We start from the raw sequence: 27,059 nt of genomic DNA on the forward strand, positions 1-27,059 counted from the left end.
ATCTTCAATGTCACTAAACACTGGATGTTTGTGCTGGAAGAAAATTCACAGCTGGGGTTTGGAAAGGAAATACCTCGTGTGAATTCTCGGGGAAGTGAAATCAAACAAAAAAGATGAGAGTTTAAAACGGGCCAAGATGTGTTGCAGCGCAAAGACAAATGAGCACAAATGAAATGCTGACATGACTGTTCGTGCTCTCCATCCTGGACTGAGGCTGCTGCCTTTTCTTTCCACTTAATACTCTGTAGGAGGGCCACCCTTATCTGAAAAACATTTATTGTTTCTTTCTTTTCTTCCCCAGCTTGATAGAATGTGTGTGTGTGTGTGTCTGTGTGTGTGTGTGTGTGTGTCTGCGTGTCTGCTAAAGCCTTTAGCAGACTTTATACTGTAGATGCATCAGAACAATGAAATAATAAGAGACAAAACATGGCACGCAAATATAAACTGCTCCAGTACATATACAGCTGTGCACATACTTTTCATGTGTTTGATGGAATTATTGTAGCCATTTGAATGTTTTTGCAGCCTGAATTCATTTAGCCTCTGCATTTCAACTTTTATAAATCATTCCATATGGGGACCAATGTGGTTTCCTAGTGGCCAAGCTCTGGATTGGGCTGTGATCCTTAAATACTCGCATCCCTGTGTTTCACCATCCTGTGGTTTTGTTTCTGGTGGACTAGGTTGAAAAAAAAAAAACAAAACAAGATGGAGTCCTGTTTTTCTGGCTTTGCTTTCCCTTCTCTTTGTTCAGGGATAAAGCCGAAATGCGACCAAACAAAACCCCAAACAATGAGCATATACAAAGGCAAGAGCGCAGCACATGCGCTTTACTGATCCTTTGTTTGCTTTCTGTGTAGGACAAGTAATTCTTCTCTGTGCCTGTGTATGCATCCGTATGTTTGTTTGTGATTGAATGTGTGTGTGTTTGTGAGCATATGTCTCGGCAGGAGGGAGGGAGCGAAGATGAAGGGGGAAGACTGGAGCGGTGCAGTGCTGGTGTTGGCCGGGTGGTGGGGTGGCAAGTGCCAGAAGGCTTCATTAGACTCAAGGGAAGAGGCTGTGAACAGCAGTTCTCCAGGAAATCTGTTAGACCTAAACACAGACATGCCTCTGATCCAGGTCTAGCCCTACAGTCCCTCTTTCTGTTTCCCTTCTCTCTCAGTCATATCCACCCATCTATTCGTCAGTGCAATTAGCTCCAGCTCACTTATACAGTGAGGAACAGTCCCTACTTTTTGTCCCTCATTTTCTTTAAGATTCCTTTCTTTTTTCTGTCTGTTTTTCTGGTGTTGTTGTTGTTGTTGCCGTGTCTGTTAGTGAAGCGGAGCAGTCATTAATCACTGGTAAATGTACGCAGAGAAAGCAGACACCTCGGGGGTGGGGGTGCGATGGGGAGTTCTCTCATTCTGCTCGAAAAACGCTTCTCAACACGCTCCGTAGAGAGAGATGTAGAAAATGGAGCACAGGTGCTGCAGCGAGTGCAATAAACATAACCAGATGCACTGCAACACACAGACAATCTGATACAAATGTCAGTATTTTGTCAGCGTTTAACTTACAGGGTCTAAATCTACTAGCAGGAAATAAATACCTACAATAAATACTGAAACAAATGACAAATCAACTATGATGTCCAATAAAAGGCTTTCTGATCATATCGGTGACTGAAGACAAGAGTCCATCTGTTTGGCTTATTGTTCTCCTCGCTGCTCTTTCTCACCATGGTATACCTGTCAATATAATGTCTGTGGTTACTAAGGGATGCAACCGCACTTTATCGGAATATCTCGCTTCTTTGTCTGAACGAGAGCCAGCAGACAGAAAAATTTTCTTCCAAAGAAATATTATCCAATAAAAACAACAATTTAGCTGAAATTGCACTCTTTTCACATCCCTGAGTCCAGCTCGCAAAATAAATGTCTTCTCTCTCGAAACAATATCTCCACTAAACAAAACACTAGAATATTACCCAGAGCTGTGGAGGTTAGAAAAGGATTGAAAAAGTGAGAGACGCTGAAAGGGGGAGAGACGAGCGAGGACAAGGATAACTACAGACTGTCTTGGGGTGTGACCACATCTGCCCTGACACCAGCGATGTTGACGTTCTGATGCACGACTTCTCATCACAGGCTTTTATTTCCTGACTCCATCTTTTGATCATATTTTGAAAAATGCTTTTTATTATGAGGCTGAGAGTTTAAAGACCTAAAACGGCAGCACTGAAGAAAAATGAGAGAAGTCCAACCAAAGGTGACAGTGCGTGCCACACCTCCATAGCGTGCTAATTCACACAAGCTGTCATTTCTCATTTTAGTCCACACAAATCCAGAACATGTCCAGGGAAAAAAGAGCAAAACAAAACCTCACTATTCTTTATTTGTGTCTACTATGTTAAAGCTCAAGTGTGGAAGTCTTCTATGCAAATTGACTGCCTTTACATTCGTGCCTTTGCGATCCGAGTTCACACAATGCTGATTAAGCCTATCAGCGACAAGTAAAAAATCTCTATTTCCCAGGAGCACGGTTTTAAATCTGCTGCCTGTGGTGACATACCCACCCTGGCACCTCAACTGTGATGCGCTTTATGTCAGACAGGAATGATTGATTTGCTGGAGCTGAAGAGAGGAACAACTATAGTGATAAAGGCAGTAAGGATAGCAACTTACAGTACAACAAAAGCTATGGTGAAAAAGTCTACAAAGTATCTGATGAAAAAGAGAAGGATAACAATCTTTTAAAAAAGGCCCACTATGTTTTTTTTTTGTATTTGCGTGATCACTGTCACTATCTGTACTGGCATTTATAAAGGAGTTTAAAATCTTAGTGACCAATGTCCATCAAACTGCAAGCCACAGCTTGACATACACTTTCTTCTATGCACTTTAAGTAATATCTAACTCACATCCACCGACAATTTAGAAGCGCAAATCAACTTAACCTATGTCTTTAACCAGACAGCACAGTGGTGCGGAGGTTACCACCGTTGTCTCAGCACAAGAAAGTTCTGGGTTTAAAACCACCAGCTGGTTCTCTCACTGCCTGTGTGTAGGTTCTCTCTGGGGACTCTGACTCCCCCTCACAGTCAAAATGCATGCATGTTAAGTTAATTGGTAATTCCTGGCCCTGGGTGTAAGTGCCAATGGTTGTCTGTCTCTATGTGTTCAGGGTGCACCCTACTCTTTGCCCTATGGCAGCTGTGATAGGCTTCGGCCTGTTTGTGAGCCTGAATTGGATATTTTTGGAAAAAAATAAATATCTTTTGACGAAAGAAGTCCAACAAGGCAGAACCACACAGAAAGGGCCAAGCTGACCAAGAGGGTCTAACCTAGGTGACAGCACCTGTCACTGGATCACTGCAGAGACTTCAGGTTTAAGATACTGGATAAAAAAATATTTCCATTGTGGTACTAAAACCTTGCCTGTCAGGCAACCAGCAATTCTGACAAAACCAGTGTTTATACTCTTTGCTATTTTCAACCGGCAGCAGTACAACACAAAAACAAACAAACAACCCAAACCATTTCAGACATCTAATCATAAATGGTCTTACTCGTTATCTATGCTGTTGTTTCATCAGGGGTTTCTTCATTTTTTTAGCTGATGCTTGTTCTAATGGTGGGGTTAAGCAATTGTTGGGGCGAATAAGGGATTTGGGGGGAGTTGGGTGGTTACGCTGAGTCTTTATTTACCCAAGCAAAAAAAAATAATCGATGCCGCTCTGCTGTAGGAGAAGTGTGTGAATCAATGAAAGGTTTCAAAAAGCCCCTGTGAAAAATCAATGTCCCTTACATACTATTGATGGAAGTTTGGCCATAGAAGAAAGAAACGACAGAGAACACCTGTTTATTGTGAAAAATTACTCTGCTCGCTCTTTGTTATAGGCTTTTTGGATCTCTTTGTTTTGTCTAGAACAGTGCTAACAGTATTTTTGTATCCTTTCAATTGCTCTCTTTGCTAGTCTTCCATTTTATCCTTTTGTTACGAGTTATGCAGCGCTCATGCCCATTTGTTGTAAGGAAGCACTACTGGCCATTATCGGCAAAGGAAGAATAGCTACATTCAGTCTCACAACTCTGACACTAGAGGTTGATAAGGTCTAACATTCAACCACAGAGTGATATCATGTACACAACAACTTGATGTACAGTAGGGGAGTGCAGGGTTCTGAAGCCGTCATCTTAGCACAGCACAGCTATTAATAAAATTCAGTCAATAACATTCCACTGTCACTGCCTTGACTTCAGAGACCGATAGGAGAACAGTTCTGCCATAACTTTGCCTATGCAGTCAACATTTCCCTCGAGCCATGTCAGGCTGCGAGCTGCGAGGCCAATCAGTAGGGGCTCTGTCCTGACACCTGCCCAATCGTGTGCTAGCGTGATCAAAGTGACAGCGCTGTAGACCTGCAGAGATACAGGTGAGGGCTGCTGTCACCCCACCTGTCCAACTGATGGCAACTCGGCCAGGGCAGGGAGAAAAGTACTAGGATGGTCGGGAGGGCCACTGCCTGCATGTCACTCAGTGCTGTTTTGGATGACAGAACAGCCCATTAAGAAAGAGACTGACTTCACAGACCATTAGAAGTAGCATCACACAGCCATAGTGCACAGAACACTGAGTAATGGTGCAACTGAAGGGCGACCGAAAGACTCCAAGCGCTGCTTCGAGACCTTTTTTTATTGAATAAAATATGCATTTTTGCTTCATTTTTTTGTTTTGTTTTGAGGGAAAAGAAACAGATGCATAAAAGGCCGAATTTTCAACAGAGGACAAAGTAGGTTATTAGAAAGGACTAAGCAGATAAACAAGTATGACAAAATTATCCCCATGCCGTCCACCCCTGTGTCCTTGTTAAAATCTCTAGCTCTCAGTATGGCCTTTCCTGCCCCCCAGTCATCATTAAAGAGAAAGACGGGAGCTTGAGAGTCCAACAGAGGCATCAACACGCATCACTTCTCCTCTGCTCGAAACGCTCAGCTCTCAGCAATCCACTAGCCCCTGACGGACCTATTTACCGCACAAAGTGAATTGTGTTTGGCTGCAAACTATGCTTCCAAATGTTCCTTTGATACCCTCTCTCTCTTTCCCCCTCGCCATCTCCTCTGTCTCTCTCTGGTTCTGACCAGCTCATGGAAATAGAAGAACTGTCTGGCCAGTTTATTGCTGGTGTAGCACTACTCATGGGCTCAGCAGGCTCAGATGAGAAAGCCACACTGTGCCAGGCTGATGGGACACACTCCAGCTGTAGAGGCACTCACTCCAAAACACAGACTTACAAACTCCTTCCTCTTTGACTTGATGTTTTTGTTTCACTATGGAAGAAAAAAAAAAGAATGAATAAAAAAGTTTCCTTCAAGTAGCTCCCCAGGCTTTTCCCTGGGGACTGGATGAAACCCAGTTGAAAAACAAAGAAGAGAAACAATAGGAAAAATCTGCTTCTTTTGCACAATTTTAAACCCCAAAGAGATAAACTATGAGAGTTTTGTAAACAGCAAGGAAAAGCTGATGGCTAGATATTCCAGATAAAGAGAGAAGGAAAGAAGCAGCAGCGAATAAAGCAGCAGTCTTGTGGAATGTTTTTTGATGAATTACAGCGTGCACCGCAATCTTAAAGTCAAGAGCTTGCCTATGAGCGAGTCAAACCACACATTCTGTTGTGACAGAATCCCTGAATTTTAAACCTCCTGCAACTCAAGCCTTTGCACAGCAAGTTAAACATTTATTTATTAATTTATTCGACAGGTGTGCGAGCTCAGCATCTAACCTTCAACATGCAGCACTTATATATAGCGTATAATTATAGCCTTATCAAAAAAGGAAAGGTTTTACAGAAATACAATTTTCCATCTGTAATTGTTGACAAATTCTGATTTTGAATGCTAAACGAAGACATGGTTATACACTCGTCATGTTTCTGCTGCTTCTTTATTTACAGGAAGTTCTTAACCAATAAACTAATGTGCCTATTAGGGCACAGAAGAAAAGAAATACTGTTCTACTCTTTTGACTTTGAGAATGGCAGGATTTCATGCTTTCTTCTCATATCAAACAAGAGGCTTCACTAAAACTTCTGTGACAAATTGCATTGTTATACAGTTATAAAAATAGAACTGAACCTTAAGCAACCTTTCTGAAATAACCTGATAAAGGAAAGAAAAGATGCATAAAAAAAGGAATAAACAACCATTAGCTTCACTGTGACCCTATGGGACCTCACAGTGTGCAAGAGTTTGCTGTTTAGGTGTCTAAGGGGAAAACTTCTCAGGGTCAATCAGGGCTGTTTAAATACCGTAAGGCATTGTGGCTGTAGCTGCATCAGGGGAACACAGCATAATCATCTGCAAGGATGTGGCAAACAAACTAGTTATGCTAATGTATTTCTGTTATTTATCACCATCCATTATACATATCCCAATCAGCCTTACTTGTTAAATGCCCTCAAGAAATCCCAGCTGTAAATTAAGAACACATCAGCGATGCGGCCAATCAAATCTGTCACTTACGCTGACAAGCATCTGAGGGAACGGTCCTCGAGAATTTTCAGCCACATTGATTGGTGGGATTACCCAGTCCCTCTTCTGTCTTCGTAGACCCTTGGTGATGTTGCGACCGGACCTTGGGAACGTGATGACAGGAGGTGGTGTTTGTACCGCCTCCTTCTTCTCTTTTCTCCCAGCAACTTTCTTTTCATTCTCTGTGACCTTAAAGACAGAACAACAAGGTTTTACTTAGGATGCTACAATAGTAATTGATGTTACGCTAAAAGACAAAGCACAATTTTGCAGATAAAAGACATTTTTATAGGTTTAGCATATTTATTTTATATCTCTGTGAACTTTGAAATCTTTTATTATCTCTTCACTAAGAAAATGTCAAGGCTTTTTTTAGCAGTTAGCTGTATGTCAAACCACTTTCTTGGGTACCAGCTTTTGAAAGCTTGCTGTAGCTGCAATGATCAATCATCACCTTAAAAAAAACATCAAACTCATCAGCTAAGATGGCAGTTGTCACTGTCACCTGTTTGTTTTTTTTAAATATAAAAACAAGTATTACATATAAGGAGGTATCTACTCTTTGTCCTTTAACTAGTATTTCTGCAGAGAAGTCTGAAGTTGCTATGGAAACAAAGTGCACAATGCAATGATTTTGAAAAATCTAATGGACCCAGTCAGACACAAGATCATTCATCCATTCATTTCATCATTCGCCAAATCAGTCCTTCACTTGTGCAAAAAACAAGTCTTTTTGCAAGTAATTGGAGATATGGCAGCTTGGATAAAGAAAAAAAAAGTCAACCAAAAACCTTTTTGCAACTAAAAAAATTTAACACAATAATTGTATATACAGTTGGGGAAATATTTTAAGGTTGAACAGTCTAATTTTTATCGTGGTTTTATTTTAATTTATAGAGACAGAATGTGAAAAAAAAAATCCAGAATAAACATATTATATAAAAGTTGCATGTCATGGAGTGAAATAAGGATTCGATGCACTTCAACCCAACCAGAATTCTGGCTCTCAAAAACTGTCTCTATGCCCGTGTGGTGCACATAACATTCAACCACACAATCAATTACAGACACTCCTGATCTCAGCTTGTTATGTGTATAAAGCACACCCGTCGACAGAATCAATTTCATCTATTCCCACCTCTCCAACACAATGGGCAAGACCAAAAAGTTGTCAAAGAATGTCAGGGACAAGACTGTAGACTTACACGAGGCTGGAACAGGCTACGAGACTGTAAGTAAGAAACTGGTGAGAAAGTGACAACTGTGGGTGCGATTATTTGGAAATGCAAGAAATATAAAATGGACATCAGTTGCCCTCAGTCTGGAGCTCCATGCAAGATCTTGCCTCATAAGGGGATGAAGATCACGAAAAAGGTGACAGGGTGCATCGTAAAACTATATAGGAGTTTGTTAATGATCAAAAGGCACTACAGTCCTCAAAAACACCACTGGTAACACACTACGCTGTAATGGACTGAAATCTGCCAATCTGCTTGATAATGCACATGGCATGATATTGACCATCTGAATGATTTAGAGAATGTTTTGGAGAATGTGCTACGTCAGATGAAACCAAAATCAAGCTTATTGGCAACTCAACCTGCTATGTGTTGAGGAAGAGAAATGCATACTATCCCCACAGTCAAGAACGTTGGTGGAAACATTAAGCTTTGAGGCTATGTTTCTTCTAAGGGTACATGATGACTTTACTGCACCGAGGGTCCAATGCAGAGTAAAATCTTGGATAAGAACTTCCTTCCTTTAGCCAGAAGACTGAACATGGGTTGTGAATAGGTCTTCAAAACATAACACCAAGGCAAAGAGTGGCTAAAGATGCAAATCAAAGTCATGGAATGGCCTAGCGAGTCTCCAGATCTCAATCCTATGGAAAATCTGTGGAGGGAGCTATAAGTTGCCAAACAGCAGCCAAGAAACTAAAAGGATTTAGAAAGCCAAGGAAAGTGACAAAACCCCTCGTCAGATGTGTGCAAACCTGGTGACCAACTACAAGCAGCGTCTTACTGTGCTTGCTAACAAATATTCAGTTATTATTTGCTTGGAGAACAAATACTTATTTCAATCAATGCTATATAAATCAAATTTTGGTTGATATTCTGTATTTCCACTGACTGTTCATTTCTTTGTAAGTGAACAAACTTACAAATTCAGCAGGGTTTCAAAAAATGTTTTCCCCAGTACGAAAGTAAGAAAAAAAGCAAAAATAAGTGAGAAAGAAACGGAGTCTTTCTAACGCTTCACAAAACTCAATGGAAATACCAGCAGTACAATTCGCTGGCAGACCACATGAAAATTTCATGTGCCAAATGGTGTGTAAATTTACCTTAATGCACCAAACTTGCTTTAAATTCAAAACATTAGCAGATTTTCTGCAAAAGCTTTCCAACAATTTGTCCTTTTTACGATACTGCGTGCAATTCTACAAGCCTAATTTCAAAATTTGGGATGCTGTGTTAAATAAAGATAACACAAAAGAATGCTATAATTTGCAAGTCATAAAAGTCATTTAATGGAAAATGGCACAAAAAGAACATTATGATTATTGTTATAAATGTGCACTGAGATTTTATTTTTCTTTTTTGAAAAAAATAAATGCATTTTAAATTTAATGACAGTAATATGCACCCATGATACATATTGTTGATAAGTACCTTTCTCTTCTCAAACAAATGATTATATGTTTATACTCAGTACAATTCTCACTTTAGTTATGTGCACACGAATTACTCCAGAAAATCTCTCATTTTTAACCAAGACACATAGGAGCAATAACAATGATATAGCAATTGTAAAAGACTATCGCTCTTAAAACATGTAAACATTTCTTATCAGAAGAACGCCATATGAAAAACACTTTGTGTCATCACGCGTAGACTCAAGCAGGACAGAGGTGATGTTAATTCTGTGCGAGTATGTATGTGCATATATTTAAAAGAAACCATAAACTTCATACCTTTTGTCATTTACACCAGGCATAAAAAGCCCATTAACAGAAAGCGTGTCTGGAGTTGGATTTACAGCCTCTTTCAACAGACAATGACAGCTGAGTCACAGACACACACCTCAATCATACAGTATGCACCCATCATACACTTTTCTCACACCATCCCTATAGGCACAGAGAAATGACCACCACAAAACTGTCTTTTTGAAAGATGCTCAAATAAGGAACTCAAATGTGAAAGGAACCCATTTTCAATCTCCTAAAGAACATTAACTCATCCATGAGTCAAAACAGCTACATCAAATGCTGGAGTTATGACGGACATCAAATAAGTAATGTCTGTGTGGAAATACTGCAAACCACATGACTGTGAACAGACAATGAACAGAGTGTACAAAAATTTGCTTTATTGCAGATCCTTCCGAGATGTGCTAAAACAAGCAAAAATCGTTAAAATTACAGTAGTAGAACTTTTAGTGTGACACCTGATTCCCTTCATTATCAAATATATTATTCCTTCTGTTAAAGTATATTGCTTTATACATACACGATTTATCTCTAAAGCTATAGTTTAGAGCCCATCATCTGCAAGTTTACAGCTTCGCGTTTACTGTTCCAGTGGCAAAAGGTAATATTAAAGTGATACTATCTGCAGAGTTGTTCGACGGTAAGTTTACCAACACAGCTCAGGGTTACAAGATAGTAAAACATGTCAAGAATTCAGTCACGAACATCATAGCTGAAGCTATGCATCACTTGCACTCTGTCTCAATCACAGTCCCTTGAGCTATCCCTAGCTTTCGTGCTCCCCTCTGCCCTCTTCTTGCAGTGTTATTGTTTTTCTCTGTCTCCCCCTAGTCAGTAGGTACTGACAGCTTGTCTCAATAACATGGATTCCTCAAGCACTGGGCTGTGTTAGGCTGATGGTGCACCAGCAGGTAAAACAGCTGCACAAAGCTTTACTAACCAAACACTCATGCCAGCAGACAGCAAGAAATCCGTAGTTTGTGTCTTTGTTATGTCTCCTCCAGGATCGCTAATCGAGGCAAGTAAATCAACTTTCATTTGTACAGGGTAGCCCATACCTAGCAGTTCCCCCATTTAAATGCACAGTGTGCGAAAACTGAAATTATAAAAGAGATATAAACAGGACAAACATATGGAGAAAGTACAATCATGTCATCTGCACATCTGTGATGTGAATCTCCCATTCCACAACATTTATTCAACTGTTACACCACTACTAGCAGTTTGAACAGTTAATACAAAGCATTTGTGCTTTCATATTGTTTATGCCAAATTTTGACCCCACCCATCTAAATGTCTCCATAGAAACTGAGCCTGTAAGGAAAAAAAAATTGGCAACATTTTCCAATCTTATGTCATCCCACTCGATGATGAAATGCATCCTTAGATTCCTGTTTTTACCACCCGGTCTGGTCTTCTACTGCTGTTGCTCATGTACTTCAAGTTTGATGTGTTGTTGTTGTCTGCATACCGTAGTTGCAGTAAGTGTTTATTTGAGTTACTGTTGCCTTCCTATCAGCACTCTGGCCATTTCCCTTGACTTTTGGCATGAACAAAATATTTACAACTAGAGAACTGCTCACTAGATATTTTCTCTTTTTTTTAGACCATTCTCTGTCAAAGTTAGAGATAGTTATGCCAAAAAATCTCAGTTTCTTGGCAGTTTTTGAAACACTCAGACCAGCCGATGCTATGCTTAAAGTCACTTAATCACCTTTGTTTCCCATTTTGCTTGCTATGTCTAAATGCCTAAAGGAATTCCAGCCCTGTGATTGGCTGATTTGATATTTGCATTACTAAACAGTTGAACAGGTGTGTCTAACAAAGTGACCAATATTTTGGATATATCTAACTAGTGGTTAATAATTTTGCATTTAAAATATGGAAATAAATATGTTACAGTGTGTACATGTGAGCATGTGTGATGGGAGGGAGTATAAAAAAATCCAGCATCATAGACTCATTTGTAAAAATAAACAAATAACTAAGTAAAGAACAGGTTCAGTTACATTGTATTTCCATTAAAGGTGATTAGTGCTATTAATCTTTCTTCGAGTTTTTCGATTTCTGTTACTTCTGTGAAATGTGTAGCTTTACAGTTCCTCCCCAGCAGCTGACATTTGAGAATAAAAATAAAATACAACACAGAAGCAGTCTACAGTGTTGGAAGATGGCAATGGCTTCTGGCACATATTGAAAGTTGAAGGTCCTGTATGATGCAGTCTATAAAAAGTGTTTTTCTTTGTCTCTGTTTGTTCTTGCCTGGTCAAGGTCCCTCAGAGGGTTGGCTTGTATCTGCCAGCGGAAACAATGCTTTCAAGGCTGACTTCATTAGATGGACGCCCAAGAAAAAAGCTTTTAAGGCTGCTTTAAAGAAAATGTGTCAAGCAACCTGGCATATGGTGTGTATGTGTTTGTGTGGGTGGGTAGGGATGTGGGGTGTGGAGGAGCATGGGCTTAGGTGTCATGTTCAGTTTCATCAACCAAGTGCTGTACTTCAGACATCTTGGACTGTGAAATCCAGGGCACTTTAAGTAATAGTGCAAAAGGAGAGATTTTTACACAGGTAAAAGATTACGGTAGGTGAGGAGACCACATTCACATTCAAAGAAAGACTGGATTTGCTGCTCCACATGGCCATATGCAATAAATATTTAATGTACCATCCACAAAATTACTGCTCTTAAGGGCTGAAATTATAAAAGCTTCTGCGTTGGTAGATTTTTACCACTTTTGTACAAAGACTTTAAACTTAAAAAGGCCAATATTATAATAATATTTCCCATAGCTCCCATAGCTCTGTTTTTGGTTTCCATCGTTTGCTCCTTCTGGCTTAAAAAATTAAGAGAACAGGAAGCAAAACAAACCCACAGACGTCATATTTCCACTGCTTATCTCTACTTTATGATATGCCATGAAAGCTCAAGTTGTGAAACAATGCCTTACAAACCCGCTGTAAGCTGTGGACAGGAATAAGCCTCACGTGTGATTTGTCCCTAGAAGTTGGCAGTCCAGCAAAAGCTAGCTTACTTTATAGTCAGTTCTAGTAATTTAGATGAAAGTGCCCATTAACTAACGCAGAGGGAAAGGTGCTCTTATAAATTTTAGAGGAAAGTTTTTTAAGCCTGAAGTTCAGCACCACATCATATGTACCCTAAATAATTAATTGAAACAATTAATTAGGTACAAATAATTATATAGAAGCAAAAAAAAAAAGACGTGTTATGAGTTCCTATGACTGTGGGAGGGTTCCACTCACTGTTGTTTATTTCAGTCTTCTAAGAGCACAACAACAGTAAAATCTGTCTATCATCTTTGGATCTTGTAGGGCAAGAACTAGCTCAGTCAGCAAATTAACAAATCAAACCACCCTCCATGCTGTGCAGCAGTCTGTTGTCCATACTGGGATCCATTCCCGAGTGAGCAAAGTTCAGCAGCACTTTAGACCTCAGCATGCCACTGTACTCCTGCCATGGGCCCAGAACAGACAGCTGAGGCAGCAAAGTGGAGCTCTCCATTGCATCCCCAGCGACATCCCATCACTGCCACACTTTTCCCATACAAAAAAAATAAATAAAAATACACCAAATAAAACAGTGATCTTCTTTACAACATTGCGTCAGTTCTTTGAGGTCTGCAGGCATTCATTTATACACAGCTCTAAGGTTAATGCTAAGGGCTCACCGCAGCATTTCAATCAGGTTGATGTTTGAACTTTGGCTGAAACACTTCTGTTATTGATTTGCAACTCTGCTTGAGACCATTGTCCTTTTTCATTACCCAGTTTTGGCCAAGCTTTAGTTTTAGGACAGATGTTGTAACATTTGACAATACTTTACTGTACAGATGAGTTTATCATCGACTCAGTGATTATAAGGTCCTGAGCATTATAGCCAAACATTTTCACTTTGGTCTCATCAGTCCATGGAAAGGACATTGTTTCAGAAATCTTTCAAACAAGCCATACTTGTTCAGTCTTTTTTTAATTATACTTACAAAAACTTTAAGATTTACGATGCTAACTGATTCCGGTAGAGTCTGAGATGTAACTTTTGGATGTTTTTGCAAATTCTTTTAGTACTGCATGGTCTGACCTTGGGGTGAATCTGCTGGGATGTGATGTGCACCACTGGTTTGAATTCTCCAAACCAGTAAACTGCTAAAATTTAGATTTTTCAAGAGGTGATCACACTTGTGGATGATCAGTTAATGAACTGCATGTCATTATCAGCACCTGCCTGCTACATCCCCCCTTAATTTCTATCGAAGCAAAAGGGTGTACTTAGTTTCCCACAGGACTGCAGAGAGTCCTAGGAAAGCTTATTTTTTCATGATTGATTTTGTGTCTTTCAAAATAACAATTTAGTACTGTTTTGAAAAGGCTTGAAAAAAAAAATTAACATTAAATGTACATTAAAATTGTTGCTCTACCCCTTTACCACACATTCCTGTACAAGACAACAGTAGAAAACTGAAGTTTACATTTGTAAATTCTCATTGGGCAAATGCAATAACAATAACAATATTAATATTGTATTCAGCTTTTCGATTAGAACGGAAAGACATCCTCACTTGGAATATTATTTTGTGTCTCTTAGCCAATAACAGCATGAATAAATAAAGAAAATAATCAGATACAAATGTCATCTGCTAAGGAGCACAACAGGAGCCCATCCGCTCCTGTTAATACAAATAGCCCTGCAGCCTCTTCCCTGCCCTGCAGATAACACAGTTACAGTGTTTTTATCAGAATTTTAAAGACAAATTATTCCCAAAATAACAAAAAAAGCCAATATGGAAAATTATATTGGTATTCAGTCATAATATTTTAGAGAAATCTGTAAGCCTCCTTTGTTTTCCACCAAATCCAGATAGTAATCGTCAGTTCTAGTTCATGATTTCGATATTCAATAAATTGCTGTAAACATGAACTGAAAAACACTAAAACTAAATTGCTGTCTTTATCCTCATGGATAATGGATAAATGTATATTGAGCTTTTTGCTAAAAACACCAGGTTTTGGAAACATTGCTGATGTGTAAGTGGTGTATACAATCAAACACACACACAAAATAAAAGGGCCAATTAACAAAAAATACTCATCTTTTGTGGTAAAGTTTCTAATTATTTCAAGGTAAAGCACAACCTCCATGTCTTACCTTTTAATAGTATGCCTTAATGTCATAAAAAAAACAGTCATTTAAACATCTGCGTCTCAACCCTCATCATTTTAAAAACCTTACTGTGCAAGATTGTGTAATCCAATCAAAGAGCTGACCTGTTGATTACATTAGATGCCACTAAAGTGTATAGATGACTTTAATATGAATAAAATACAGTTTAAAGTAACTGCAAATCAAACAACTATTCTAATATATAATCAAATGTAGTGGAATATCATAAAATATTCAGTGCATATTCAGACATAAAATGAGTAAAAACTGAGTAAACTGTGAACCTATGCCAGCAGTTTAGTTATATATGAATTAGTTAAATATGACTGTGTTTAAATTCTCACCATCTAAAGTTGCCAGTTTAGGAACTGAAGCATTTGCTATTTTGACCAACAGGGGTGCTACAGTACAACCCACTGCACTGGAACTGACAAAAATCCTGATCATCCTTGATCAGCTTGTGCTCATTCTCAGAGTCAGAAAAGAAAAAACAAGCAGTCTCCCCTCCTCCTCTTGTACTGTGTCACCCATCTGCACAAGAGGCAGACTAGTCCTAACAAATTTTACCATATTCTGTTTCCTGCACTGTGCGGTTTGGGGAAACTTGAGCATGACTCGGGTATCAGTCACGGTTTTCTGTCACATCTGCTGGTCAAAATAGTTTTCTGCCAGAAACTCAGTGTGGTCCTTTGCATTCAGTCCATATTCAAGAAACGAATGTCTGCTAAGCACAACGTGCCCGTGTGCACAAACCCAGTTTGTGCACACGGGCATGAGCGAAATGAGACAGATGTGAGTTAGGCCCGGATAAATGCATTCTTTTTCTTCAGAGAGAGGAAAGCTTCATGGGGTTGACTGCAGGGGATGGCTGCCCCACATCCCACCAGTGCAGTGAGGGGAGGCAGAGGTGGAACAAGACATGTTTGGGATGGATTGAGGGAGATGAGGAGTCAGTTGTCAGAAGCAGATGTGACCCCCCTCACCTCCCTCTGCCTAAATAAGTCATGCTCTAAATCCTTTTATCTACACATGCTAACAGGTACTAGTGAGTTCCCTGAGGAGAATGTAGAGAGAAAAACATGCACAACAAGAAAAAACCCAGAAAAACGTAGAGACACAGAGAGAAAGATCACTGCAGCAAAAGGCTTAAGCAGGTTTTTCTTTCACTATGGTATAATTCTGATCAAACTTCAACTCCGATTCACTCTTTCTTACTCATATTCACACAGAAAAATTACAGGATGGTGATGCAACAGATTTAGAAAAATAGGAAAAGCAGAGATATGTGATCACTTATTCAAACTCTTATGAAAGACGGGGGAAAAAGAGCAACAGCAAACTGGAGTTAGTAGACTTTTTAAAGACAGCTTTATAGATTCTAGAGATTTCGTTATTTTTCTTAATACAACACAGACGGGGCACACATTCTCTGGCATGCAACTTTGCACAGATTAAACCTTTAGGTGCCAAGCGAAGACACAAGCACACATAGAGCATACGCAGCAATGAAAATTTAACGCAAAATTAGCATAATACACACTTGATCCAACATAATCTCCCACAATAAAATAACATTCTTGCACACATGCTTATGCACAGTAATGCTATGTGAACAGGAGTCACTGAGTGTGAAATGGATGCCCCCCAATCCTCAACCAAGCTCGCCCCCCACCCACAGCCCTGGTGCCATCAGCCTTAGCCAGCTGGCGGTGGTCCCAGCACTTCCCCTCCACGCCACTGCCTCCCCATAACCCTGCATGCTTTGATATCAGCCAGCCCCTGGCTACCCAGACATCTGGAAGTTATTATTCAACAGAGCACACCACAAAGCACCATTTCCATAATGAAACATCACATTTTGTTTTAGCGCCCTGCTTTCTCCTGCTGTCCTCATACATGTTTGTTACAACTTGTAGCATATTTCTGACCTCTGACCATCTTGTTTGATTGCTTGTCTATTCTTTGCTCCTCGGGATATACATATTAATTGACTCAGTGGAAAATTACGTTTAAAAATGCATTCATTTGACCTTTGACACTTTAGTACTGAAACTCAGTCGAGTGAAAAAGCCAGCATTAACTATAAAAGAGCGTAATTAAAGATCAACCTATTCAGAGCCAGAACAATACACACTCTTCCCCTCATTCCCATTAACTACCAGCAGATATCCCACTCTCCGTTTGGCTCTGTGAATTTATGACTGACATATTGCCATTGCTTCCATTTTCTAGCATTGCGCACGACTACCGTCTGATTGTTAGCATAATGGAAATGTTTCACTGCTTTTATTTTCATCACAACAATGATTGGCTAATAGTTTCTGACCAGCCAGGGACCAGAATTGTCTGATTCTCATTCTTGCAGCGAGCAGCTCCCTTTCATGCAGGAGTAGAGGCAAAAAAGTTGTGAACACCTTTCAAAGCCACATGCTAGCGATAAATTATCGTTAGCGTGGAAGTTCCTCACAGAGAGTGAGGGCACAACGTTTGGCAATGTGCCCGACTGCCACAAAATGTTTGTAACAGTAAATCTAATCAAACTCTTTAACGACCTCCCTTATGCTGAACGTGGACATTTTAAAGAAGCGAATAAATGGAAAGTGTCTAAAACTAAAGCTATCCACAACTCTGAGCCCGAATCAAATGGGAAAACGAGAAAATGGTCAATGTCCTGTTATGTGGTGTTAGAAACATCGAGGAAAATGATCTTACTACCTGATAATTGTTTTCTTATATAAATCTATTGCACCTGCTTTTGATTGATAAAGTAAAATATATAAAATAAAGGTGGGTGTACAGCAAATCATTTTCAGTTGATTATTTGCACTTCCTTCCAGGAGCATAGATCTTTATTTTCATTTGTTTCAGCTGTTGCCAGAGAAAATCATATATTGCATTGAGAAAAAGTAGAATTTTGCTACTATATGCCAGATACAGTTTTAGAAAGAAAACACTGACAATCACTGGGGAACTTTTAGGCTCATATGCATTTGCACTTTTACATGCAGGGCAGATTTTAGCCCGCTTTATTAGAGAAAACCAATAGAAATGATAGCCAGCTTGGTAGACTGGAATTTGAAAATTGAAGGCCAGAAATGGGCATTTCTCCCTCTCTCTCAGTGGTCACTGTTTCTGTGCACAGTTCCTTCCAAAAATAAGTGCAATGAACAAACTCAAACTAAAGGTAAAGTTGAATCATTTTTATCCAATCCATGCACAAGTTGGAGCAGATTATGTATTTGTGTTTGCGAATCTGACGACGTCGGCTGTGCAGTCTGAGCCATCAGAGCTGATTTGTGCTGTGGAAAGATCTGACTCACTGGTAAAGTGGCCGTTTAGAGGTTTTTCAGTGAAGAAAGCTGCAGAAAGCAGCAAAAGTACATTTAGTTTGATGCAAAAACCAAAATAATGAGCTCAAAGAAGTTATAATCAGGTGGAACTTCCCTGTGGTAACAGAAAGGTAACACCTTTCTCATTAGAGTCCATCTATAACAAGCACGAGTGTCTTCAACATTTTAGTGTTTTTATTTGACTGGCAGATAATGGCCGCTTCTTACCGAAAACGAGAACTGTCTACTGAGTAAAAACGAATCCTTGGCAGCCTTTTTTCATTTTTTTTTAATGTAAGTGAGATTTGATCTGTTCTGGAATTTATTTTCCAATAACTTATGTGAGATGTGCACTTAGTTAATGAACACAGGCCCCTGTTTTTGCCTAATGTAATTAACACTTGGGGTGATATTGGCTCTCAGAGCTGGCCTTGTGGTACCGTAGTCATGGGGACAGTTAGGCTCATACTGCTCAGTCTCTGTCTCTGACCTCTGACAGCTTTTAAATAGAAAAGGAAGAGACAAGAACCCCTGGGATACCCAAGGCACAGGATGTTTTCCAATAACAGCTTATGGCTGAGGGGAATCTTACTCTCCCCCTGTGGCAGTTTGATTCTATCACTTTTAACTGTGTGGCACTGCTACTTCTTTCTGCTCCACCCCCTCTCTCCCCTTCGCTGAAACCCCAAGGAGTTTTGACCTGATTCTTGGCTGTTACTATCGCCAGACCACTGGAGAAAATGTGATAGGAAAAAAAAACTCTGGAACGATAATTGAAATTTGAAGCATGATATTTCTGTGTGTCTGTGCTCGAGCTCATAAAATCTGAAACTCACCTCATTTTCAGTTTGTTGGGATGATGGTAGGTCAATCAGTGCCAACTGCACCATAGTCTCCCAGACATGAGTGTGCGGACCACTTGCTGTCAGTTTCAATTGGACAGGTTCATCCAGGTTGGCTCCCTCTCGTTGGGCAAAGATGGATCCATCTGTCCGCACGCCAAAGAGGGGGTTGCTGCTCTGGAAGACCACACCTTCATTTCCCATGCAGTCATCAAACTTCACTGGAGACACACAAAAAGAGAGGATTTGAATTCACTATTCATCACAGTTGTAGAAACTAAGAAGCAAAACAGGTACAAACACTGGAAAGCATGAAGTTGAAACTGCTTTCCTAACTCACAAAAACATATCTAAACATAGCGTACCTGCAGTACTCGCATCTCATTAGGAGGAACATGACAAACTGGCTACTCTTAAGAAAGATTATTTAGCCTAGTCCGACACTGGTGTTTCTCACCATTTAGTCTCTATTAATAATAAGGTCAAGCAGTCACTGTGATTAGACTCCTGAGGATTATTGTATGCAGATGCGTGCCTCTTTATCCTGTAAATGTAGAGGTGAAACATGACAATGACAAGAAGCTGTAACTGAATTTGATAAAGATGCATGTAAAGATGTCTGCTAGTTTATTGTTAGACTTACAAAGAAGAATACAGCATACATACGGACAACAAACAACCTTTAAATCTTCTGTCTTCTATATTTAATCTGCTCATATAGTCAGTTTTTTGACAAAGACTATGCTTTTGGCTTTAGTTGTAATTCTTCTCTTTCTCCAATTATAAACTGAAGGCACATACAACATATAGAAAGCGCTGTGGAGTATGCCACATCATTATCTTACTCTAATGTACAGTAGGGGAACTGCTGAATGAGGATTTAAATAGTTTCTCCTTCTATATGGCTTGGCTTGATAGCATATTTCACAGACTCCTGCAAATCACAGGGTTTGCATTGCTTCAGTAGTTTTTCTAAGGCTTTATTACACACATCCACCGGTTTCCATTAGAGAATACAGTGTAAGCGTGTGGAGAAAACTAACAACCTGACCTGAGTGTTATGTAATTTTTGTAGCCGTTATAAATAAAAATATTTTTGCAGTGCAGTTAGCACTCCTTATTTGCTCCTTCTTTCCCTGACAAAAATCAACATCTTTCCAAATATTGATTAAACCTATGATTCAGTTTAACCAATTAAGAAAAAAGATTAAAGGAAGCTTACGCTACACAGAAAGCATTGCACTGAGACGGGAAACACAAACCGTAATGTAATCTGAGGGATGTTAACGCAGAAAGCCTCTAGGGGTTTGTGTCCTTCATATTCTGTTAAATTAAGATGGCACCATAAACCTGTTCACCATGGAGCTTTCAGAGTTGCCAGGACACTCTTGTGTTTGCTCTCTAATGAAATTCTTGCGCAGTTCATAACAGGATGAGTCACTAGCGAGCACAGCCCATACCAGTCTCTCGTTCTCACTTCCTTTCTCCCTCGCAGCACCTGTAGCCTTCCCACTCAGAGATTAGAGTCCAGATAACATATCAAGGAAACCTTAAGCAGAATGCCATTACTCACAGATTTCTCATGGCTTTCTCTCTCCCCCAAACCACTACAATAGCTGAAACAAGGTTTCTATTACAGGGTGTAAACTATGATTAAATCCAGCTTTTTTTGTGCTGTCTAGCCCTAAAAACACCTGTGATCATGCCAGTGCCCTCCTCTCTAAGGCCGGTTGTTCAGATGGCCACTCAGAGCTCAGTCAGAGGGAATAGCCTCTCAACGATACTGTCCACAGAGTGTATCAGGAGCTGCACAAAGAGTCCTGGTGTAGACAGAAAAAGGCAGGATATAGAAGATGGATTACATCAATACAAGAGGCAACAAAGCTTTGGATCATGGATATCATCAGACCATTGCTCTCTTTGTATTGCCGAACAACCCTCACCCCTACCTAAAAGCCTTGCTTGTCTTTTCAGTTTATCTCATTCACTTTTCTCTTTTTGTCCAACCCTGTGTCATTTCTTCTCTACCATCATTTTTTTTTTTCAGATTTCCAAAGATTACATCTGGGGGTTGGGGGATGGGGATGATAAAACACACCAGTTGGCAAACATGTGTCTGTGCAAACAGAGTTTTGGAACACTGCCTGAATATATTAACAATGAGAAGAAGTCAAAAATCAAATTCAAAGCATGCTTTATTATATTTCTAAGTGCTTGTATCTGTGAAGCATTCGAACACCTGAAAAAAACACAAGCAGCAGGTGGTCTGTTGCCCCTTCTCTCTGTGTCCTCCAATTATTGTCTCTTCTCTCTATAAACTAGGCACACAGCCAGCAGTGCAGCCATATTGCAGTTATGGCTGGCACAGGCCTGTAGGCTTATACTTTCCACTAAGAAAAGGGATAATCAGCAAGGGGTGCTTCAAGCCATATTAAAGAAAGCATGCACTTCTGTAGCACTTAAAAGGCATTCGCTATCAAAAATACATTTTGAATGTATCAGTCTTCATTTTAGGCATGATCACAGACATCAAAAGGAGATTGTTATTTCCATATGTAGTCATTTATATTTGGCATTATGGCTCGGTCCTGGAACCTCGCTATCTTTGCATCAAGAGAGCCAGCAAAACAAGAAGAAGCATCGGTGACAAAAGATCTGACACTGACTAACTCAGACACAGCACGATAGAAGGAGCCGTGGCGGAGATGTGTTGCAAAGTGGCTTGCAGATGATCAAGAAACATAACAAGCTGAAGCAACCCAGTTAGTGTTTTCTATGTGAGATTGGCCAGCTGGATGCTTAAAAGGTCATCAGCTAAGCCCTGGTGTTGAGATCAGCTGATCTGCCGAAACTGTGACTGACTGGACATTAAATAACTTAACCATGCTATGATGATTTTTTTTTTATGTGAAAGTAAGAAAATATTTGTAAACATCTTTTGCATGGTCTGAGAGTGATGCTGAAATAATGGGTTCACTTCACACCAAATTGTACTCAACTAATGCGGTAAGGCTAGAAAACAGGGTTAGATAATATCGTAATCTGTCTAGTTTACATATCATGTTTTCTGTCTGTTTACCAGTAAATAACTATATGAATGAATGAATGAATTATTAATTAATCAACACACAATTACTTCACAGTGGGCCATCTGTCTCCATCTCAACTCCTTCTACTTCTCTGTCATTTTCCTCTTTTCATCCTGCCTGTCTGCTCACTCTCCATTGTCCTTTATCCAATGTAGCCATGCTTCCTCTGTACATGTCCAAACTATCTCAACCTCGCCTCTAACTTTGCCTCCTAGCCACTCATCCTGAACTGTTCCTGTGATATACTCACACTGCATATATATTTTAATCTTGTTCGTCCTGGTCACTCCCAACACAAATCTTAATATTTCCATCTCCAAACCACAGCTCTCACTAACATCTTGTTAAGTCCAGATCTTAAATTCCTAATGTTTTAAAAGCAACAACACCTTAATGCTGTAAAGCGTCTCAGAAATTCATGTTCAGTAAAATCAGTAAGGTATGTAGTAATAGTAGTGCATGTGCTGTCAGAGTAAATCATTCCTATGCATGTGTAAGCCTGTATTTTCTCAGTGTTGGCATGTCTTAGCAATGACAAGCCAAACCAACTACACCCATACCCATTTGGAAATAGAGTGACAGGGTGTGGATAGAGTACCCAGAGGGACTTGTTCTTGCACCAGTTAAGAAAAGACAGTGCCAATTTTACCCCTCCATCAACATACGCATGCTCACACACACACACGGACCTCCATAGCATAGCTCCTTTCACTCACTCGGGTCAATACCGCTATAAAAGAGATTATAAAAATTGGCCAGCAACAAAGCACTGAAGCCCAACGGCACAGTGCTACACATTAACAAGTCGTCCAAAGCAGTAGGCTCCGTTTGAGCATTGATCTGGCAAATAAGACAGACACCCCAGTGTGTCTGTCTTAAACAGCCAACACAGCACTTCTTCACCGACAGTCAACCCCTGAAATGTTACAAATTCTACCATGCTCAGTGCGTTCCAACACAGGAAAGGAATATAATCATTGATTTCTCCATTACGATACGGTGAAAGACAGTAAATGGAGCTTTGTGCGTTGCTTGGTTGTTATCACCATCCAACCCTCCCCACTACCACCCCGCCCCCCTTTCTAATTAAAGTTTCCATCTCACTCCAATAACACAAGGACAAGGAGGAGAGAAACACAAAAAAAGAGATGTGACCTTCTTGTGGTGTTCTATGGACAGCCTGGCAGGAAGTAGCTGACAAGTGTTGAAAGGGAAGTGAGAAAGGGATGGAGTCAGGGGACAGGGAGAAAGCTGAGGAGTGACAATAAGAAGGTGAGAGGGGAGGGGAGAAGGGAAGGATGAAGAATGTGTAGAGGTGGCAATAACTGTGACAGTGAAATTAACTGTACAGGAAAAACATGGAAATGAAAAAACAGCAAAAGTAAGTATGGTATATAAAAACTACATTGGATGCCATGCAGTTGAAGAAATGAAACCACATGTCTAAAATAGCGATGAGGAAGAAAAGGAGTAAGAACTTGGAGGTAAGGTGGAGCTGGAAACTGGGGAGGGCAGTGGATGAGGCCTGCACTGGGCTCCTGGCTCAGTGAACTAGATCCCCGTTACACACCCACATTGGAATGGATGGGATGCTCAGATGGCTGTTTAAACAGGTTAATTGGGCTGGCCTCTCGAGAGATCGGGACAGATGGATCAATGGATAGAATGAAAGAAGAGAGAAAGAGAGAGTGAACATGAGACAAAGAGAGAGCAATGGAGCTCAGAAATATAGAAAAGAGGTTGGATGAAGAGATGAGATGAGTCTGGCCGCTGATCACAGTCTCCACAGGGAGTATGCAGTCTAATCAGAGTAGAGTGGGGCTGTACAGTGGGCTTGGCCCTCAGTGGCTGACTTAACAGAGCCAGGTCCACTGTCCACTACTGATAAATTATAAAAAGAGGACAAACTTGTGATAGAAGGCTGTTTAAAGCTATGTTAGAAGCTCATCAGGGAGACTGATTCTCTGATGCCAATCATGGACAGTGGCTCATCTCTCTATTCTTCACAATAACCTTCAAAAGGATGATGGTAGTGACCAACGCCTACTATAAAAAATGCTCACAGTGCACAAGCAGACGGAGTCAAAAATAAAGAGAGTATGCACTGGACACAGACTCTTTTCAAACTGTGTTGTGCCATTCAGAAAAAATGCTGTCAGAAAACATCAAACTAAAAATGTTCAAAGTTTTTTTTTATTATTATTTATGAAAAGAAATAGATGATGAACACACAGTACAAAGAACAAGTGAATAACTACTCAAAACTGGCTGCTACTTATCAATCAAAAATTCATCAAAGCAAACCTGGTTGTATTAATGAATTGTTCCAAACCCGCTTGTGTTGGTTCAGTAATCTGGCTGTTTCACGCTTTTAGTGCATTTTATGTACATAAGCACCTGAGGAATTCACAGAATGAAGTGCAGTCATATTTAGCGATTACAAAGGCATAGCAAATTCAAAAACACTGAGTGAGACTATTTCACTCACAAACTCCTACAAAGAAAGAGACTGTCTTTGGTTGGGAGGAAGTACATATTTTCAAGGGAAAAAAATCTTGGCGGTAAAATCAGTATATATAGAGTAGTGTTGATTCTGTATGAAAATGAGGGGGGAAAAAAAGTGAACTTCCATTCTTTTAATTTCCATTTCGAGCACTGAGCACTGAGATAGGTTCTCATTTTAAATTTCAGTCATGTAACTTTGTTGTTTCTCTTAACTTTTCAAGCCTTGCTTATACAGAGCACAGTTCCACTGCATCAAACTGTCTACCATAAAGTGAATGTAGAGTTTTGGGTGTCCTGATATGGATGGCCTGTGGTGTCTTATGTAAAATTAAGCAGCTTTACTCTGTGTTTTGTTTGGTTGAACACTGATACACTTTACTTCACCGCTACGCTTTCTCTGAGTGAAAATCCAAAATGTCAGCATGAGATATTAGGCTGTAGAAAGAGCTTTACCCCGAAACACCTCTTCTGTTTTTGCTGTTAAAATTTAACTGAAAGAACGACGGAGGGCTTACATGAAAGGGAGGACAAAAACACAGCGTTTAATACAACGCTATAAATATCATTAAAAAAGGGTCATCCTAGGTGAAATATAAATAAAAGCAGTACAAAAAAATGAAATAAATAAAATGTTAAATGGTAACCATATTAGACGCTGTAAATCTGAAGTTTGACGGTTTAAAAAAAAAAAAATATATATATATATATGTATGTATGTTCATTTTGAATCTGCTCAACACTCTGTAAGAGGCTGCATGGACAAACTGTTCATAATGGCATGGGGGAGCATTAGTGTGAGTGTGCTGTGAGTACATTTGTGAGGGTAGCACTAATGCTGAATTACATATAGAGCATTTAGAGCAACATATTCAGCCAATCAGAGGGTGCCTTTTTCAGGTGAGGCATGTTTCATGTAAGAAAGATGATGCAAAACATTATCATGCACATTTTACATCACTGTCACCTGTTGCCAACATCTGAAAGGGAAAATAACACACAGAAATCTCGAGCAGCAGGGTCACGGTTAGAGTCTTTATGAAGCAATTGCAGGAAAAGATTTAACTTTCACTATAACAGTGGGTGGTGTCCTTCATTGCCAAATGGCTACAGTGTGATGCAACACAGTGGTAAAAACATCAAACTGAATATGAAGAGTTAAAAAAACAACTAAACAAACCCCCCCAAACCAAAAAAACAACAACTCTCAGTTCATCATTGTGTCTCTTTGCTGCTGTTCTAATATCTTACTTTTTATAATTAACATATAGTTTGAATTATACGTTTATTTTAGCTTTATACAGCATCCAAACTTTCTAGATAACAAGGTTATGTGACTATGATATGGATATATGCGAATAGGGATGCACACTGCAGAGTAAATTTGTCACACAGCGAGGAGGGGAAAGCTTTTCTGTCAGGAAAGGTTAAACACCAATTAAAAGCGGCTGTGCATGGGCAGTTTGATGCTGTTTATGCATATTATTTAGCTGACTTGTTTTTCAGTATGGTTTATGAAAAACGTCTTGCAATAAAGTATAGTCAATTTCCTATAAATACTTCATTTGGATGAAAGTGGCCCTTTCTGCATATATTTTGCTTGAAGCCAAAATTCACGATGAATGAGTCCAAGAAAAATATATCATAAAATTAATTAACTGTTCTCCTTGACCATCTAAACTAGCCCCTTTTCCTGTTCAGCAGTTTTCAGAGAAACTGCTGGATGGCTAATCAACGGTGTGCTGCTGCCACTGTAGCTGGTTAGTCATGGAAAGCATTCAAGTAATGCTAACAGGCTGATCTGAGCTGCTGGAGACTTGGTTTGCACAGTACTGACTGATTACAGACTGAAAAAGTGAGAATATATTTGCCCTAGTTCGATTTTGTCTATCAAATTTGCACTTTTTGATTTACAGTGTATAGATGAACAATCAACTTCATATAGTTCGGGGGCCGTAGTGAGGGTTATGTTTTGAGGGCCTAGTTAATATTTTGCTAAATTATAGAGGAGAGAACTTTTAGTAAAACTGCCTCTGTGATGCAGACTTTAACAAAGGGGGTTATTATTTATAATTGAGCAAAGGTTTTACATATATCTTGAGGGTCCTTCTGATTTGTACTATGCCAGCATATTATGCTAAAGTGCATATTTGCTTAGACTAATAAACCAGTAATGCACAAGGACACATTTACATACACATATTTACAGAGATAGCAACCACAAAGACATTGTTTTTGACTAATCAACATCTCTCTAATGACTGATTAGTATTCCTGCACACTGGCACAGAAGTGCTTGATTAGCCTTTAGCAATTCTCAGGCATCTCTCCCAGCAAGGGAAACTAACTAAACAGTTTCTTGACCTGTTATGAGAACTCCAAACAACCACAGTGTGTTGCTGCTTGTACAACTAAAAAAAAAAAAAGAAGAGACACAATATATATGGGAACACACAATAAACAAAATGGCTTCCACAGAAAAAGCAATATTTCAAAATCCACAACATGTCTTGTAGTTAAAAAGATAAGGCTACGTCTCAAGTGTACATTTCTCTATAATGAAAAACAAAATCTCCCATTTGCTTCATTTTATTAAGGACCTAATTCTCAGCTTCTCAG

The 27,059-nt window shown here is 39.6% G+C and overlaps 1 protein-coding gene across 1 annotated transcript in view; it reads right to left on the reverse strand.

The window, feature by feature from the left end:
* Positions 1 to 27,059, reverse strand: part of LOC102786075 (cadherin-4-like) — a 242,974-nt gene that overhangs the window by 65,632 nt on the left and 150,283 nt on the right. Inside the window, exons 4-5 of the mRNA XM_006796486.3 lie at positions 18,844 to 19,070; positions 6,507 to 6,704 (exon numbers count right to left, since the gene is read on the reverse strand). Coding sequence (XP_006796549.2) covers positions 6,507 to 6,704; positions 18,844 to 19,070 — 425 coding nt within the window. The remainder of the gene's footprint in view (positions 1 to 6,506; positions 6,705 to 18,843; positions 19,071 to 27,059) is intronic.

The sequence above is a fragment of the Neolamprologus brichardi genome, chromosome 20 (assembly GCF_056152115.1).
Source record: "Neolamprologus brichardi isolate AB-2024 chromosome 20, ASM5615211v1, whole genome shotgun sequence".
NCBI classification, from domain to species: Eukaryota; Metazoa; Chordata; class Actinopteri; order Cichliformes; family Cichlidae; genus Neolamprologus; species Neolamprologus brichardi.